Consider the following 15,774-nt stretch of genomic DNA (forward strand, 5'->3'; position numbering starts at 1 on the left):
AATATTTTTCGACTACTACCTTTGTTTTTCACCCCAGGTCCTCTCGCGGCATCATGGGGTTCGGGTTCGGCTGCATCACTAAGCCGCTGAGGAGGTCATACGCCCCGTTTCCGCCTGCGGCCAGATCCCAGTCACCAAAGTCGGTGAATTCGTATATATCTGGGGCGTAGTTGCCCATCATGGGGCTAACCTTGTCGTTGAGGGGTTCGTTGAGGTTGACAGCGAGTGCGTGCTCCAAACCTCGCAAGATTGCGCCTTCGAGACGGTTCACGGCGTATTGCATTGGCTCATGGCTCTTGCTCATCATCCGGAGATTCCAGAGGTACGAGTTGAGGGTTTCTTGCCAGAAATGACGCTCCTGGGATGATAGAGAGGTGACAAGGAGGAGAGTGGTAAAGGAGCCAAGGAGCGAGAAGAGGTAGGGCGATGTGAAGTACCAAAAGGCCTCGAGATGATCGGGTCTTAGGCTTGTGACGAAACTGATGGCGTTTTGAGCAGTCTGGAGGGCTATCTGACGGATATCTGAAAGGACTCGATCGTCGGTGCACCGTGGTGGTAGCGCAGTAGATCGAATTAGGCGGCGGAGGAGGGTCATTACAACTCCGTAGTAGGAGAAGTGAAGATAACCATGAAAGCATAGCTTGCGCTGGTAGATGACATTCATCTGCAGCGAAGGCGGGATGCTGTGGTACCAGCTCGTCAGCATCTCAAAGAGCGGCCGGGCCTTTTCAAAGAGGATAAAAGTGTCCTGCTCTCGACATGTCCTGGCAGTGTAGAAATTGGAGTAGACGACTGAGAGAATCTGCGTCAACCGCACCATCTGTATATACTGCGTCTTTCCCGTGGAAGCAATAGATCTTCGGTCATCATCAGAGCCGGAACTCGACGCCGTTGTCTGGCCTTCACTCTCAAAATCTGAAAAGTCGGCAGTCGTGAGGTCACCAACTGTCCAGTCATCGTCGTGAATGTGCACAGGACGCCCGTAAGCTAGAGCAGTCCAGCGATCTTGCATAAATAGCGCCCAACTTAGACGCTTGCGGACGTTGCGCTCCCACTGAGGAATCGTCCAGTTGCTGGCGTCGAGGTGAAGCCCCAGACACTGGCCGATGGCAAGGGCCTGGCATGTAAGACCCCATTGGAAAGTGTGGTCAGGGTTGAGGGGGTCTTCGGGCTGGCACTGGAGGAGCAGCAAGGCAGCCTGGATGGAGCTGAGCTTGGGGCGATGATACGAGGCCGGGATGGCAGTCCGCAGCATCCGTCGGAGAAGGGCGGCATCCGGGGGCGTCCGGATGGAGAGCTCCGGGTCGTAGGTCCACCAGCGGATAGCAGAGAGATAGACAGCCCCGAGGAGGGCTGCAGGGATGCGACGATAAGACTGGCAGTATGCCAGGGTGAAGGGATCCTTGGATAGTATGGGATAGCATGGCTGGACATGCCGCCAGAACAGCTCTACGAGGCTGGGGCCATGAGGACGTACGCAAGCCTCTATTGCGTCAACCTGGGAAAAGGTCGGGTCACCCTCGATGGCCTTTTCGTCGCGGGCTATGTGAAAGGTCAGGGGATACTCCTGGCCGTCATCCCTCTCCAGCACACGACGTATAGCATGCGTCTCGAGGCTAAACTCGTGAGTCCTATGGTCGTAGGGGCGGTGACGCATCAGTATAGGCTCCATGTCGCTCCCCAGACCGTACAGCTCAGCGAAGCGCGTGGATGAGCACCCCATGGTGCGATCTAGAGGCCCCAACTCGACAAGCTCAGGAACCATGACCGAGGCCGGGGCGATGGGGTGGCCGCTGTCGGCCGATGCTCGCGTCTCGGCGGGAGACAGGAACGGTGGGACCGACTGGACGGACACGGCATCGTCCCGAGACTCCTTGCGGACCACCTGGTGGTGGCCCTGGACGGCGGCCGGGTGACTCGGCAGCTGCTGGCTCTGTGGGAGTTGCTGCTCATCAGCCGGACCGGGCTCATCCCCGCTGTGAGGACCGGCGCTGCTCCCCTGGATGCTGCTCCCGCTCGCGCTGGTGATCTGTCGCTCCGGGGGGTCGTGCTGGAAGGTGCAGGGCGTGGCCCTCAGCTGGCAGTGGACGCAGTCGCCGTCACCGTCCTTTGTGACGCAGCGAGTCTTGCGCTTCCGACAAGCGTCGCAAGGCCGCAGGCTCCGGCGCTGTCGCTTCCGGGCGTTGTTCTGATAGTCCTGGGGCGTGATGATTTCCATTTGTGAGGGAAGAAGGAAGGAAGGAAGGGAGTTCAGGGGGAGTCCGGGTCCTTGTTGGCCATGTCCATTCAGTTGAGAATTGTGTGTGGTGGTGTGCGTGCGGTTGGGAAGTTGGTGAATCTTGGTTGGCTCTTGTTCCCTCTCCCCGCTTTCTTTTTGTTGTTGCTTCTTTTGCTTGTTGCGTTTTCCGTGCTGTGTTAGTTGCTGCAGGTCAGAAAGCAAGCCCAGTCATGCCAGCCTGTGTCTCAGCTAAACCCACGAGGTAAGGTCGGTGAATATAGCTTTCTCGGTGAGTGAGGCTGTGCTAGATTGGATGCTGGGACCAGATGAGGCAAAGGTGATGTCGTCAGCCTCAAAGTCAAGTTTAAGATGCTCTCTGAGAATGAACTCTCGAGGGCTTCATCTCTCAGCCAGGGCACGCGCGCAATTTAGGTAGCCATCCGGATGACGGGGGAGGCTGAGACTTGTTCGGGCTGAGACTCTCCCCGACTTTCCACCAGGGGGGGGAGACCGTGCTTGGGGCACCTTGTTTGAAGATGGCGAGGCTCAAACCGACCCTTTTTGATGCCTCAAGATCAGATTCGTCCATGGTTCGTCCGGGGACCGTTTATTAGAGTTGAGACCGGTTCATGTAAAAAGCCCATGTGCTCGCGCCGCCTCGCCGCACCAAGACGCCATGGCACAAAGGCTATGCCGATACGTGGTCCGCCACAAAGTTCTCGACCCTGCCCTAGGCAAAAGAACTTGCTTACAGACCCCCCCCCAAGATCTCTTCCGGCTCCGTGGTTTCGGGAGTTGGAGTGGGATGGTTGTGCGCCCCCGATCCCGTTGCCGCCGAGTCTTGGCAAAGGAAGGGCGGAGGAACGACCCTGAAAGTCTGATTTGATTACTGAAATGACGTATGCTCGGAAGCCATGACCTCATCTTTTCGAAATGCCGTCTTTTGTGGCTTTGCTGCTGACGTTTTCTTTTCGAAAGCGAGATTCTAGATTTGGGGGTTTCGGTGAGTGTTCGTGATTGTGGTTGGTCATGTTAGATCCAGGTCTAGTCAAACGCTTTTCGGTTACAGTACAATTTTGATCGTTTAGAGTCTAATTAGTCACGGTCCCAGCTGGTGTTTAGCCGTGTCCTGAATAGCTTCAGGTCCGAGTATAAAATTAAACGCCGCTTATCTACCGTTCGGTAGGCGAACAGACCCTCTTTATTTACCGTTTGCTCAACGGTCTGAATAACTTCAAACGTGCATAATCAACAAACTGAACAACATGATAGAAATTAACGTTTGGTTAATGAGTCAAGAGGAATAAATATCTGTTGCCTGTAGATACGATAGCAAATTCTTTTCATAACAACAACATAAAATCCCATCTCTTCCTGATTTGTGAAGTGCATCCAGCATCCATCTCTCAACATCACATTGTCACATCACGACAATAATTCACGACAGCCAAGATGTGCACCGAAACACTTGAGCTTCACAGCTGCCACCATGAAGATTGCAGCTGGGAATACACCAAAACAGGCTCTCCCGTGCTCTGCCCGTATGGAAACAACAGCCGTCTCTGCAAGAAAAGAACACCTCGCGAGGTCATTCTTCTTCCTATGGAATGTCCCGGTTGCTATGAAAAGGCCAAGAACGGCACAAGCGAGGCGGCATCTTCAAAGAATTGAAGAGTCGCGCTAATAACAGCACCAATCTTGTGAGGTCCAAACTCAGGAGACTCGAACAAAAATTGGCGACTGAGAATCATGTAGGCCAAACGAGCTTCGAAGGATGGACGCTGATGAGTTTGGACTGACTTATCGGACAGCCATCAATGAGGAACATGGAGCCAGGGACGGATATAAGCCAGTGTTGAACCTGGTTCCACGGCCGATCACTGATGCTGTCTGCAGCGGATCGGGTGCAGGGCTACGAATAACGAATCAACGAATAGACAAAAGCTCATTTGCGGTAATGTATCACATGCTCAAGTTCTCCAGTGCCCATGTCTATACTCTGATTGATAAGATGGACGTGCATAAGTGTGGCTGGCGTGAGTGATGACAGCTGCGGCACCCACGGAGATGCATGCATGAATGTTGGGGATATGTAATGGATGTCACTGACTCTGATATGATGCTGCCTACGGTGCTGTGCATTAGTATACTTTTGTTGTGTCAAAGTCAAATTATGCATTCCAACTCTCAACTCAATCCATCCGGGGTCCACGATGTTGAGGCAAGCGGCCAAAGAGAACCATCCTAAGTACTCAAATGGGTATATAAAAATATTCATAAACATAAGAAACATTGTATCATTTCCTAGGTAATATCAGCCTATCATTAGACTTGGTATTGATCAAGAATATGAGAAGGACTGCGGAGTACTCCGTAGACGAACTTCTATTGTCCCGCCGGCGGCCAAGGTGACTTTGCGCTATCGGCTCATCACAACATCATCCTTGGCCAGGGTAGCTGTAATTTTGGGGAATATGAGAGAAATGAGAAAGATGCAAGAAGCCATACTATAATGAGACAGGTTCAGATACCAAGACACACAGTAGATTACAGACAACACCTCGAATCTCGGCGAGCTCCGTCTGATACAGGGTGGCCAAAAACAATCACACACCCAAATAAACCCTCGCTTGGATCCCCCAACTCAATAACCAACAATATCTCACCGAATTCAATTAACCAACAATTACCACACTATGAAACGCAGCCACCCCTGTCTCGAAAGTTTAGACGCTTGCCGAAACAGGCATCTGGGAATGCTCACGTTGCCGCGGTCGCTATCTAGATTGGCGCGCTGCACTGGGGTACATTGATAAGCTCGGTGATGGGAATGGGAAATGGAGAAATGTCCGTCGACTACAAAAGTTCATCTTGGCTTTTTTCATCCGATTATCGGCTCTAACTCCACGTGCTTAAAAACAAGGTTAATGTTAGAGGTTATCAGTAAAAGTTCGGGGCAATTGCTGGATGTGATGAGGCGTGTTGAGCTTCTCTCCAGCCACATTTTGAGCTCTCTTGAATCAACAGAGATAGATGTCTTGGCTACCTAACAACAAATCAATTCTCCAACTGAGCTTCAAAAACCTTCCTCTTTTGTATAGACATCCGCTCCTTCTCATCCCTGCTATCGCGACCAGCCAGTCACCATCCCCACGTGTGTCTTGGCGATGCATCTCTCTGTGTACCCTGTCTCGGTCAGAGAGAGGATCGTCATGCCCACTTCCAGGGTTACTCGGTGCAGTTTAAAGTCAGCGATGATCCCTTCTGATTTTCCAATCCTACTCAGCAATCGTCGCCATCCCAATCATGAAGGTCTTTGCTCTTGGTGCCCTCGCTTTGGCGAGCTCGGCTTTGGCTGAGGATGTCCTCTACAGCAAGCGTTTAGTCAAGCGCTTTGTCGATGACGATGGCAACTACAACATGTGTACGTCTCAATTGACACATTTAGTAGCTACCTAGCTAACAGATAAGCCTTCTTCCACGTCAATGATGTCCACGCCCATCTCGACGAGTTCTCCTCTTCGGGCACCGACTGCGTCGATCCCAAGAAGGGCTGCTATGGTGGCTACGCTCGCATCAAGCACACCGTCGATGGCCTTCGTGAGGAGTACCCGGACAACCTCTGGCTCAATGCCGGTGACGAGTTCCAGGGAACCCTCTTCTACTCCTTCTACGGACCTGAGAAGATCGCCGAGACCCTCAACGACCTCGAGTTTGACGCCATGACGCTTGGCAACCACGAGTGGGATGGTGGTGATGAGGAGCTTGGGGAGTTCCTCAAGAACTTGACTTTCCCTGTCATTTCTTGCAATGTCAAGAGCGAGTACGAGAACTTGAACAAGACTATCAAGAACTACCACATCTTTGAGGAACATGATCTGGCTGTCATTGGCGTCACAACCGACACCACCCCCGGTATCTCGAGTGTCGGCAACCTGACCACCTTCCTTGACCCCATCGAGGAGGTCCAAAAGTCCGTCTACGAGATTCGCAACAACACCGACATCAAGCGCATCGTCGCCCTCACCCACATTGGCTACGACGTCGACAAGGAGCTCGCCGCCAAGACCGAGGGCATCTCACTCATCATCGGCGGCCACAGCCACACTCCCCTTGGAGAGATGAAGAACGCCGAGGGCAAGTACCCTACCATTGTTGAGAACATCAACGGTGACGAGGTCTTTATCGTGACTGCGTACCGATGGGGCGAGTACCTCGGCTACATTGATCTGACCTTTGACAAGGACGGCAAGGCCCTTGCCTACCACGGAGGCCCCATTCACATGGATAACAAGACCGACGTGGATGAGGACTTTGAGAAGAAGGTCAAGGCCTGGCGTGGACCGTTTGAGGAGTTTGCTGCTGAAAAGGTTGGTAATACCAAGGCTGAGCTCGACCAGACCCAGTGCCAGAAGGGAGACTGCCTTCTCGGCCAGGTCATGGCCGACGCCATGCTCGAGTACCGTCTTAACCAGAGCCGCAGCGAGGATGATAAGCCTGCTCTTGCCTTTGTCAACGCCGGTGGTGTCCGCGCCACCATCGACCAGGGCGACATCACCCGTGGCGAAGTCCTCACCTCGTTCCCCTTTGGCAACGCCATCGTCGAGCTCACTTTTACCGGAGCCGAGCTGGAGGAGCTATTTGAAGGCGCCGTGTCCCGCTTCAACCTGAACAACAAGAAGCCCATCACCTCGTGGTTCCAGGTTTCCAAGGGTCTCAAGATCGAGTATAACCCTGAGAACAACAATGGCTCCAAGCTCATCAGCCTCACCCTCGACGGCAAGGCTTTCGAGAACGAGACCGACTACCGTGTCGTCACGCTTGATTTCCTGGCTGGAGGCGGTGACAATTTTATTGCCACACCCAACAAGAACCTGGCTACTCTGGATAGCCAGGATGAGGTGCTCATTCAGTACCTCGACGCGTATAACCCCCTGGACGCCAAGCTGGAAGAGCGTGTGGTGACGACGAACGAGACTAGCGCTTCTGAGGAGGAAGACCAGGAGGAGGAGGCCGAGTCGGGTTCCGGAAGCAGCGGAGGTAGTGGAGGTAGCGGTAGCGGAGAGAATGCGGCCAGCAGTTCCAAGGTGTCGCTGTTTTCTGCTGTTGTGGGTGTTGCCATGGTCCTGTTGACAATGTAAATAGACGAAGTATACGTACTCTGTATTTGATCTTACAAATTATCACCCAGAAGAAGGTGTGAAAGTGTTCCCAGTTCGAAGATAGTCGAGACGCTTCCTCATAATGCCTGGTCCCCATTGGTTAGTATGCTAAATAGATGAAAGGAAATAAAGCCACTCACGGAAGACGGCAGTCACCATCACACCCTTCACCCAGCATCCTTCCATCCCTGGGCAAAAGTGTGATATTGTCTCTGTACCTCATCCTCTTCAGGCAACAACCCATCTTCCAACCACTCAGAGTTCCTCATCTCGACACGAAACTTGAGCCACAGGAGGGTTAAGAACAGAATAGGTACGGTAAGCCAAAATAGTAGCAGAAATAGAAGGATACCCAGGTAGACTGGGACGGCGTATTCAGGATGGCCCATGCTTCTCGAACAGTTGTTTTATCGGGAAATAGTTAACATGTTGGGCGGCTACAACAGTTTTTGAGTATTTGTGCGAAGCAGAGAGAAAAAAAAAAAGGGTTCTTTGTGAAAAGGGTACCTTTGTTCAGCATAAAGGAGACCAGCATCTGAGCAAAAGAGAGATCGCACAATGTGCCATGGATGGACAAAGAGCACGGCGTTGTCGAGGAGTAACGCTATCGAGGATATGACTCGAGGGACGAGGGGAGATGCATCATCTCCTGACGTAACGGAGCGCTGTGACGACATTGCACCAAGATTTGTATTTGCTGCATTACTTGAGGCTATTCCTCCCAAGTCACCCATCCCTCGGACCCGATACATCGACAGTTAGTCCCATCTCATCACCTGCTCGTGCATCATGACTTAGTAGGTATACCGGAAATCAGGCGAAGCGTCGTCCTAGAGGAGTTAGTCATGATTTGTGGTGTATAAGGAGCGTTACTCACATCATAAGCCTCGAGCACCTTCTCACCCCTCTCCGCCTTACCGTTGGCCCTCTTGAACTCAAAATCACAAAGAAGCACCAGGCAGATGGACAGCAGAGAGCACGCGATGCACGCCCACATGCCCGGCTTGTACCCCGTCAACTTGTCCTGCTCGCGGAACACGAGACTACCCGCGATACCGCCGACGCCGCCGAAACCCACGAGCGTGGCGCTGCAGAGAGCGCGCTTCCACTGACCACGGATGTTGTTGGCCTGGAATGACATGGACGCGGGGATGTTGCTGTTGGCACCGGCAGTGACGAGGAAGACGCCAAAGTAGCGGACGTTGGCGTTGCTAGCCCAGCCCATGATGGGAAGGCCGATGAGGCAGAGGAGCATGTTGAAGATGATGATGGGACCGCGGATGTGGTACTTGTCGCCGACCCAGGCTGTCGCGAACATGACGATACCGGCGAAAGCGTAGGGGGGAGCTACGAGACACTGAGCCTCGCCAACGCTGAAGCCCATGTTGCCAACGAGGATGATAGGGAGCGTGTAAGCAAGGGCATAGGTGATGGTGGTGGTATCAAAAAAGATGAGAGCATAAGCCCAAACCTTCCAGTCCTTGGCACCACCGAGGAACTTGCCCATCTCGAAAGGGGGAACCTTGGTATCGCCACGGTCACGATGGATACGGCTGACGACCCAGTCTCTCTCACGCTGGCCGAGGAAGGACCAAGACTTTCGCTTCGAGTCGGGGAAATCGACGAGGAGCCAGTAGCCGGCGATGCCCAGGGCAACGGTCAGGGCACCTTCGATGATGAAGATCCAGCGCCAGCCCGTGAGACCCTCACGACCGTTGAGTTGCATGAGCTATATGGTGTGAGTGAGAGTTGGAAAATGGGAGTGTGAAGACTTACACCGTAGGCGAGAATACCGGAAAAGGCAGAAGCAACACAACCGAGAAGGTAAAAGACGGAGTATCGCTTTCCAACCTCATCTATAAAACACATTAATTACTGACGTGTGCATTTTCAGGAGCATCGCTTACATCGTGTGTACCATGTGCTCAGGAGATAAACACAGCTAGGGAAGAAGCCAGCCTCGAATAAACCAAGAACCGCTCTGAGAGCAGCAAGCTGAGGAAACTTCTTGACGAAACCCATGCCGATCATGACGGCTCCCCAGAACATTGTGATGAGGGCTAGATGAATGCGCGGGCCGACTTTGCGGATGAGGATCGTGGAGGGAGGTTGGAAGAGGATGTAGGGGATGAAGAAGACGAGGTTGCAAATGTTCTAACACTCTGTTAACGACGCGTCTCTTTCGATGAGTGAAGGGTTCACTTGCGTATCGAAAGCCAATGAGGTTCAGCTCAACACTCATACCAGCAATGTTGGCGGCGCTCATGTTGGTTCGATCCATGAGAGAAACGCAGTACATGGCTCCCACGGTAATAACAAGACGACGATCAATACGCCGTATGATGCTCCTCTGCTCTTCAGGAGTAAAGCCATGATCCTGATCCTGCTCGGAACTGATCTTGCTCGGAGCCTGGTCGAGGTGCTTGTACTCTGCCTGCGCCTCGAGCGCGACATGGTCGTCGGTAGCGTTTGTCTTTTCCATGATTGTAAAGAGATATGGAAAGTCTCAAAGAAAGAGGAGGAGGGAAGAAAGACAGTGTTTATAACACACTCTCCGGGAGATTGGTAGGACAAGTTAAAAGGAGAATGCAAGGGGGGTTGGTTTTGGTGATCGGCGGTACAAGAAAAGCCCCAAGTGACACAGAGGCCCTTCAAGAGAAAAGAAGAAGGTGAGGAAAGGTCGTACCAGGAAGCTGGGCCTACTTTCTTGCTTTGAACAAACTCCCCCAAATTTGATCGTCCCATCACTTCCTTTATATCCTCCCCGGGGAATATCTCAAATCCACAACTGGCCCGACAGCCCAATCAACCTCGAGACAAGGACCCAAGATGCCTCGGATATCTTGTCCCCGATACTCAGATTTCACCCCAGACCTTGTTCTTCCTCCCTCTCCCCCGCAAGATCTGCCGTGGACGGACTCTCTCTCATTCTCCACCGACGATCCGGGGTCGTTCGTCGTCCGACTTTGCGGGGTAGATGGAGGCAGAGCTCCGCTTGGCGACGCCGGAGTACTGCCCGATCAGGAGCGAGACGCGATGGAGGGGTGTTTGCCTTTTCTTTCTCTCCATCACCCGACCCCAGGTTTTTCTGGGGATATCACCCTTTTGCTTGACAGGAAGGCCTTAACCCCATGTTCCTTGTTCAGCGTGGCTTGCGTATTGATTTCTTGGCTGTGGAGGGTATGCCCTGCCCCATGCTTTTCCTTCTCACTTGGGCCCCCCGTCAAATCGTGAAACTATACCCAATCGCCCGGGTTACGCAGCCTGTAGTCCGAAGCGAGCGTCGAGGTCCTTTATTGCGTGGGAAAACGCCGCTGCATAAGAAGCCAAGCTGCTGTGTCTCGTCCAAGAGATGCTCATATTGGGTATTTTTCGTTAAATTATAGAGCCACAGCAGGAATGGTCAGAGGCTCAGCAGGAACCAATTATCCAACAGCCAAGCAAATCCAATATCATTGGCAAAGCCGCCACTACACCACCATCAGAACCCAAAATCAAACACATCATGACCGAAAGCAATCTTTCCCCCCCTCCCCAGTTTCCCCCCCTTCCCGCACAGACACACACTCTCTTCCCCCGCAGCATCTCCCGAACAGCAGCCATGTCGACCAATGACGGCTCATAGAAGCACCTTGGATGCCGAGGCTCTGTACAGAAACAGACATTGATCCAACTAAAGTGCAGATTAGAATCTTGGTCTAGGCGGCCCCCTCCCCAGATTATTGTGTCCACCCCCAGGATCGGCGGCAACGCTAGTGGATATGGTTGTTCTCACCCGGAGCGAGACCACTTCAACGTTCTTCTCGGCTCCAGATTTCGTATGCATCAAGGTGTATGTATGCATCATCTTCGGAGCTGGTTTCCTGGCGCGTCATAGTCTACCCCGTCGAGTTGCATCAAGACCGCCTGTCACTCCTGTGGCCTGTGATTCTTGGCCAGGTCATGAGAGAGGAAATTTGTCCATTGCAGAAACGCTGTGAGTTCTCTCACTCGGGAGGTTCCGCCCTCCTCTTTCACCTCCTCTACGGGTCATGAGTTGTCCTTTGCCTTCGGACACTGACCGAATCCATACTCTCCCACCTCACCCATCTTTCCTTGATGCTCCGTGCCAACCCATCTTGTCCTGTGTACGCCTCGGTATCTCCTCCAAATGCTAGAAAACAAACCGAACCAGAACCGAAAGAACCAAAGGGGTCTGAACCCAAGAATCGTGCAAGTCGTCAAGTGTGTCCCGTCGTCCCCCTCTTACTGTGTATCCTCAAGCCAACGTATCCCCAAGTCGACGCAAAAGCAAAGACAACCCCTGAAGTGCGGCATCAACCCACTCGCTCGCGAATACGCCTCACCGAAACATCGACGTCGCCGTCACAAATGTCTTCTTGATGTTGTGCCAGATTAGCCCAGCCGTGCCTACCACGGCAAAGATCTGAAGAATCTCCCAAGGCTGTCGCGTCTTGATCTCGGTCTCGATATAGTCAACCTTGCTCCCAGCCATGCGCGGGAACCGGCCGGTCGTCATGTACTGCTCCATCAAGGCATCCTTCTGATACCACTGCTCTCGCAGCCACAGGTCAAACTCCTTCTGGTCGTCCAGGGGGATGTCGGCCATGCGGAAACGACGCCAGTGAAAGTTGACCGACTTTGGGGGTCGACCTTGGAAGTAAGTGCTAGACAGGCCAAACAACTCCTCTCCATATCCATCTCGGCTATAATCGTCAGTCAGTCGACGAGGCTAACGCTGTGCAACAAGGTTCAAAACTTACGGGATTCCCTCATACGCGACTGTGCAGTCGTAGACGTAGTCCATCGTGCCCTTGAGTTCGTTCAGACAGAAAAACATGCCCGTACTCCGTGGAAGCATGACATGATCAGGGTCCTTGAGGTCATTCTTGGCAGCCCAACCAGCCGACTTTCTTCTTCCATTCCTTGACAGGTTTGTCCCTTCAGGAAACAACAGCAACCACATGGGATCCATATAAGACTTTCCATTTGGGTCCACCTTGCGCTGCTTGAGTTTGCTCAGACGATAGGCCAGTCGGGGTTGGTCGGTTGCCATCTTTCTTGACATGAAGATGAATCCGTAAAACATCATTCCCCATCCGATCAGAGGAATCATCTTGAGAGACTCTTTGAGGATGATGTAGATGTGACCATGCATCCCAGGCGAGTTGGCATATCCCACCCACCAGAGGTACAACCAGTCAGTGTAAATCTACAACCGGTTAGTCGACACCCTCCACATAACCCGAGGTTCCTACCTGGTGGTTGGCAATCAAGACCAAGCGCTCGGGAAACTCAAACTGCACTCCTCCATCAGGTCGCAGCTTGATCTGGCCCGCAACCGACTCGTCACCGCTGATTCGAATAGTTGTAGGACCCCAGATCTGGGTCATGACAGTTGTGGTGAGACAAAAGGACCGCTTCGTCATGGCCATGTATGCGTAGTACCAGTCGCGGTTGAAGAAGTACAGCGGCGCCCCGATGAACTGGGTAATGTGGATGCTGTAAGGGTTAGATAAGACTATAAGACGGATATTGTGTGGCCTACATGATGCAGCATGTCATAAAATAAAAGCTGAACAAGGCGCCGCGGAGGATCTGCATCAGGGTTCCGTATCCTTCCCTCCCTGACGGATGAGCAACCTTTGGCGCGACATTGGGCTTCTCGGTCAGCCCCGCAGTGAGGTCCGGACCGGGGAGAGAGGCCTCGGAGGGGTCGGCGTTCTTGAGATCGGCCATGACGGTGGATGAGCGTCGTGTATGTTGCTCGGTGCTAGGTACTGGTAGTGATAAAAGGACGCTGTTGAAGCGAACGAAATGGCGGTCTCAAGCTAATATATCGTCCAGCTCAACAAAGAGAGTTGCCTGCCTTGAGCTGCAGCCAAACAGAACAAGACGAGGGGTCGCGTGGGACGCACACGAGGTTAAAAGAGGCCGCCACCAGAGTCCAGCCTCGTGGCAGCTTTATCAAGCGGAAGTGAAAGAGAGCGGTCTAACCACTGGGAAAGTCAGAGATGAAGCTGGAGATGGAGAGGGACAAGGCTGCGAGACATTGCGCACATGATGGCCAGGTCCTGCTAAGGCTTCCCTAGCTGCCTGTGCGAGTGACATCAGCCGCCTAGCGGATGCCTCGGGGGCGGAGGGTATGACGCCTGAGACGGAGGTCCGGTGGTTGGGAGTGCCGACGCCGATGGGCCAATCAGAGGGTTTCGATATCATGTGTCTCGGTGCCGACATGCCAGATCTGGAGCTGTCAAAGCTACCCTGGAGATGGGGACTTGACCAGATGGGCTCATAAAGATCAGGTGAAGACTCCAGGTGATCCATGCTTGCTGCAGAGGTACAAACTTTGTCCAAACACTTGCTGTTAACATGATATTCTTTGTTTCTCTGTCAAAGCTTAATGCAGATCTCCATGTGCGAGCTTCCCCACACTGAGCTTCCTCTCCAAAACAGGTAGGCGGTGAGAAAACAGCCCACCACAAGCTTCATCATTTTCTGCCCTCATGTGTAAAGCCGTTGCAAAGCCGCTGTGGTTCGAGCTAAGCTGTGCCCGTCTTCGGCGTCATTCTTTCACAAATTTATTCTGTCTTGCAGACCCTTATCTTTTCACGAGACATCGGTCATGCCTCTTGAGCTACAACATGTTTAATAGGACCCTCATCAGGGGCTTGGTGGCTCTTGAGCCTACCTTGTATCCACGAGCAGTAACTCTACCTGTCCGGCCATTCACTCGGTTCCCCTCGTGCCGTTCTCTGTCCACCACGCCCTCCCTTCAAACACCCGAGATTCGCAGCATCGCAGAGCTTCCACAACGAATCAGTCCCCGATATTTGCAGAGTACAAAGCCTGGCTCGTCGCTGCTATCATTAAACTGGCCAAAGCCACCGCAAAACCTACTCCTGATCCATAAGCTCTACTCAGCCCCCGTCGTCGAAGCCGTCGTCAAGTTCTCCAAGTACATCCACAATGAGTACCCTGAAGTCAACCTCGTCTTTGAGCCACGCATCGCCGACTCGTTGAAGGAGCGTCTCCGTTTCCCCATATACTCTTCGGATAACCGCTCCAATATGGCCGACAAGATTGACGTCATTGCAACCTTTGGCGGTGACGGTACTGTCCTGCGAGCTGCGAGTCTGTACAAGCTGCACGGATCGGTGCCCCCGATTTTGTCGTTCAGCATGGGTACACTGGGCTTTCTGGGCGAGTGGGATTTTGGCGAGCACAAAAAGGCGTGGAGGGAGATGTACATGAGTGGGAGTGACGTCGCTATGAGGGACGCCGCTTATCCTCGAGGGGCTTGGGATAAGACGAGTACAGGGTCCTACGCTGGATGGGAGAGGCACAAGGGCAAAAGCTTGGGTTCTCAGAGGGCATCCAAGGTGCTGCTTCGACACCGCATCAAGGCTGATGTGTACGATCCATCTGGTAACAACATCAACCACTGGTTGTCTGATACGTTATCCAGCGATGCTGAGTCAGGGGCGAAGCCGATTGCGGGATCCAAGGAGCCTTCACCGTCGTTGAGGGCCATCAACGAGATTTCAGTGCACCGAGGATCTCATCCACACCTGGCTGTCATTGACATTTACCAGAACGGGCACTTTCTCACTGAGACGACAGCTGATGGAATTCTAATCAGCACACCGACGGGTTCAACAGCATACAGCCTCAGCGCTGGTGGTCCCATCGTACACCCTCTAGTCAAGTCTCTCCTCATCACGCCCATCAGCCCGTGTAGCCTGAGCTTCCGGTCGCTGGTGCTACCGCTCGACACAAAGGTCAACCTGCGTATGAGCCCCAAGAACCGCGGTCGCGAACTCGACCTCAGCATTGACGGGAAACGGTGCGTGGGAGTGTCTCCCGGGACCGAGATCCGGGTCGAGGGCGAGTTCGTGGGGCGCGCGGGACCCGGGGAGGAGTGGCACGGGGGCGTTCCGTGCGTGATCCGCACCGAGGACGATGATCCGTGGGTGGGCGGACTGACGGGTCTGCTCAAGTTTAACCATCCCTTTGGGAGGGAGCCAGCAGGGGATGAGTTTGATGGTTGATGGGTGATGATACGCCGATGATACAGCGGTTATACGTATACTCGTATGTGTAGACTACTTCTTTCTTGTTTGATACCCCTTTTTTGGCCAATCCGTGGCACAAGATGAAGACGCATCGGATTGATGATAATGTCGCTTGGAAACACCTGAAAAAAAAGACTTGGCAATAGGCACATTCGGCGAACACAAGAGTGTGAAATAAGCGGTGTCGTTATGTATGCCGAGCCTCCCGCTGAGTCAAGTGGAGAGATATTCGTGGGCTGTTGACGAGAGCGCATGGCTTGAATACAGACTCTGATACGCGGATAGAATACGACGAGACCATTCACAGCCTCCCGATCGG

The 15,774-nt window shown here is 53.1% G+C and overlaps 5 protein-coding genes across 5 annotated transcripts; 2 read left to right on the forward strand and 3 right to left on the reverse strand.

Annotated features, from left to right (window-relative positions):
• Positions 1–28: 28 nt before the first annotated feature.
• NECHADRAFT_96949 (uncharacterized protein) lies at positions 29–2,218 on the reverse strand (the record flags this gene model as incomplete). The annotated part of the gene is made up of 1 exon (XM_003047783.1): positions 29–2,218. One exon carries the CDS (start codon positions 2,216–2,218, stop codon positions 29–31), a length of 2,190 nt encoding a protein of 729 aa, XP_003047829.1.
• A 3,306-nt stretch (positions 2,219–5,524) lies between these two features.
• NECHADRAFT_50834 (uncharacterized protein) lies at positions 5,525–7,359 on the forward strand (the record flags this gene model as incomplete). The annotated part of the gene is made up of 2 exons (XM_003047616.1): positions 5,525–5,642; positions 5,690–7,359. The coding sequence occupies 2 exons, from the start codon at positions 5,525–5,527 to the stop codon at positions 7,357–7,359; spliced, it is 1,788 nt and encodes a 595-aa protein (XP_003047662.1).
• An 815-nt stretch (positions 7,360–8,174) lies between these two features.
• NECHADRAFT_50638 (uncharacterized protein) lies at positions 8,175–9,862 on the reverse strand (the record flags this gene model as incomplete). The annotated part of the gene is given in 5 exon segments (XM_003047784.1): positions 8,175–8,210; positions 8,258–9,109; positions 9,157–9,236; positions 9,288–9,534; positions 9,554–9,862. 5 exon segments carry the CDS (start codon positions 9,860–9,862, stop codon positions 8,175–8,177), a joined length of 1,524 nt encoding a protein of 507 aa, XP_003047830.1.
• A 1,462-nt stretch (positions 9,863–11,324) lies between these two features.
• On the reverse strand, positions 11,325–13,392 carry NECHADRAFT_72550 (uncharacterized protein). The gene is made up of 4 exons (XM_003047785.1): positions 12,929–13,392; positions 12,639–12,882; positions 12,144–12,592; positions 11,325–12,086 (listed from the first exon to the last, which is right to left on the reverse strand). The coding sequence occupies exons 1-4, from the start codon at positions 13,117–13,119 to the stop codon at positions 11,723–11,725; spliced, it is 1,248 nt and encodes a 415-aa protein (XP_003047831.1). The 5' UTR covers positions 13,120–13,392; the 3' UTR covers positions 11,325–11,722.
• Positions 13,393–14,024: 632 nt separating this feature from the next.
• NECHADRAFT_96953 (uncharacterized protein) lies at positions 14,025–15,431 on the forward strand (the record flags this gene model as incomplete). The annotated part of the gene is made up of 2 exons (XM_003047617.1): positions 14,025–14,137; positions 14,204–15,431. The coding sequence occupies 2 exons, from the start codon at positions 14,025–14,027 to the stop codon at positions 15,429–15,431; spliced, it is 1,341 nt and encodes a 446-aa protein (XP_003047663.1).
• Positions 15,432–15,774: the final 343 nt, after the last annotated feature.

Source organism: Fusarium vanettenii, assembly GCF_000151355.1.
Source record: "Fusarium vanettenii 77-13-4 chromosome 10 genomic scaffold NECHAsca_14_chr10_3_0, whole genome shotgun sequence".
Classification (NCBI taxonomy): Eukaryota; Fungi; Ascomycota; class Sordariomycetes; order Hypocreales; family Nectriaceae; genus Fusarium; species Fusarium vanettenii.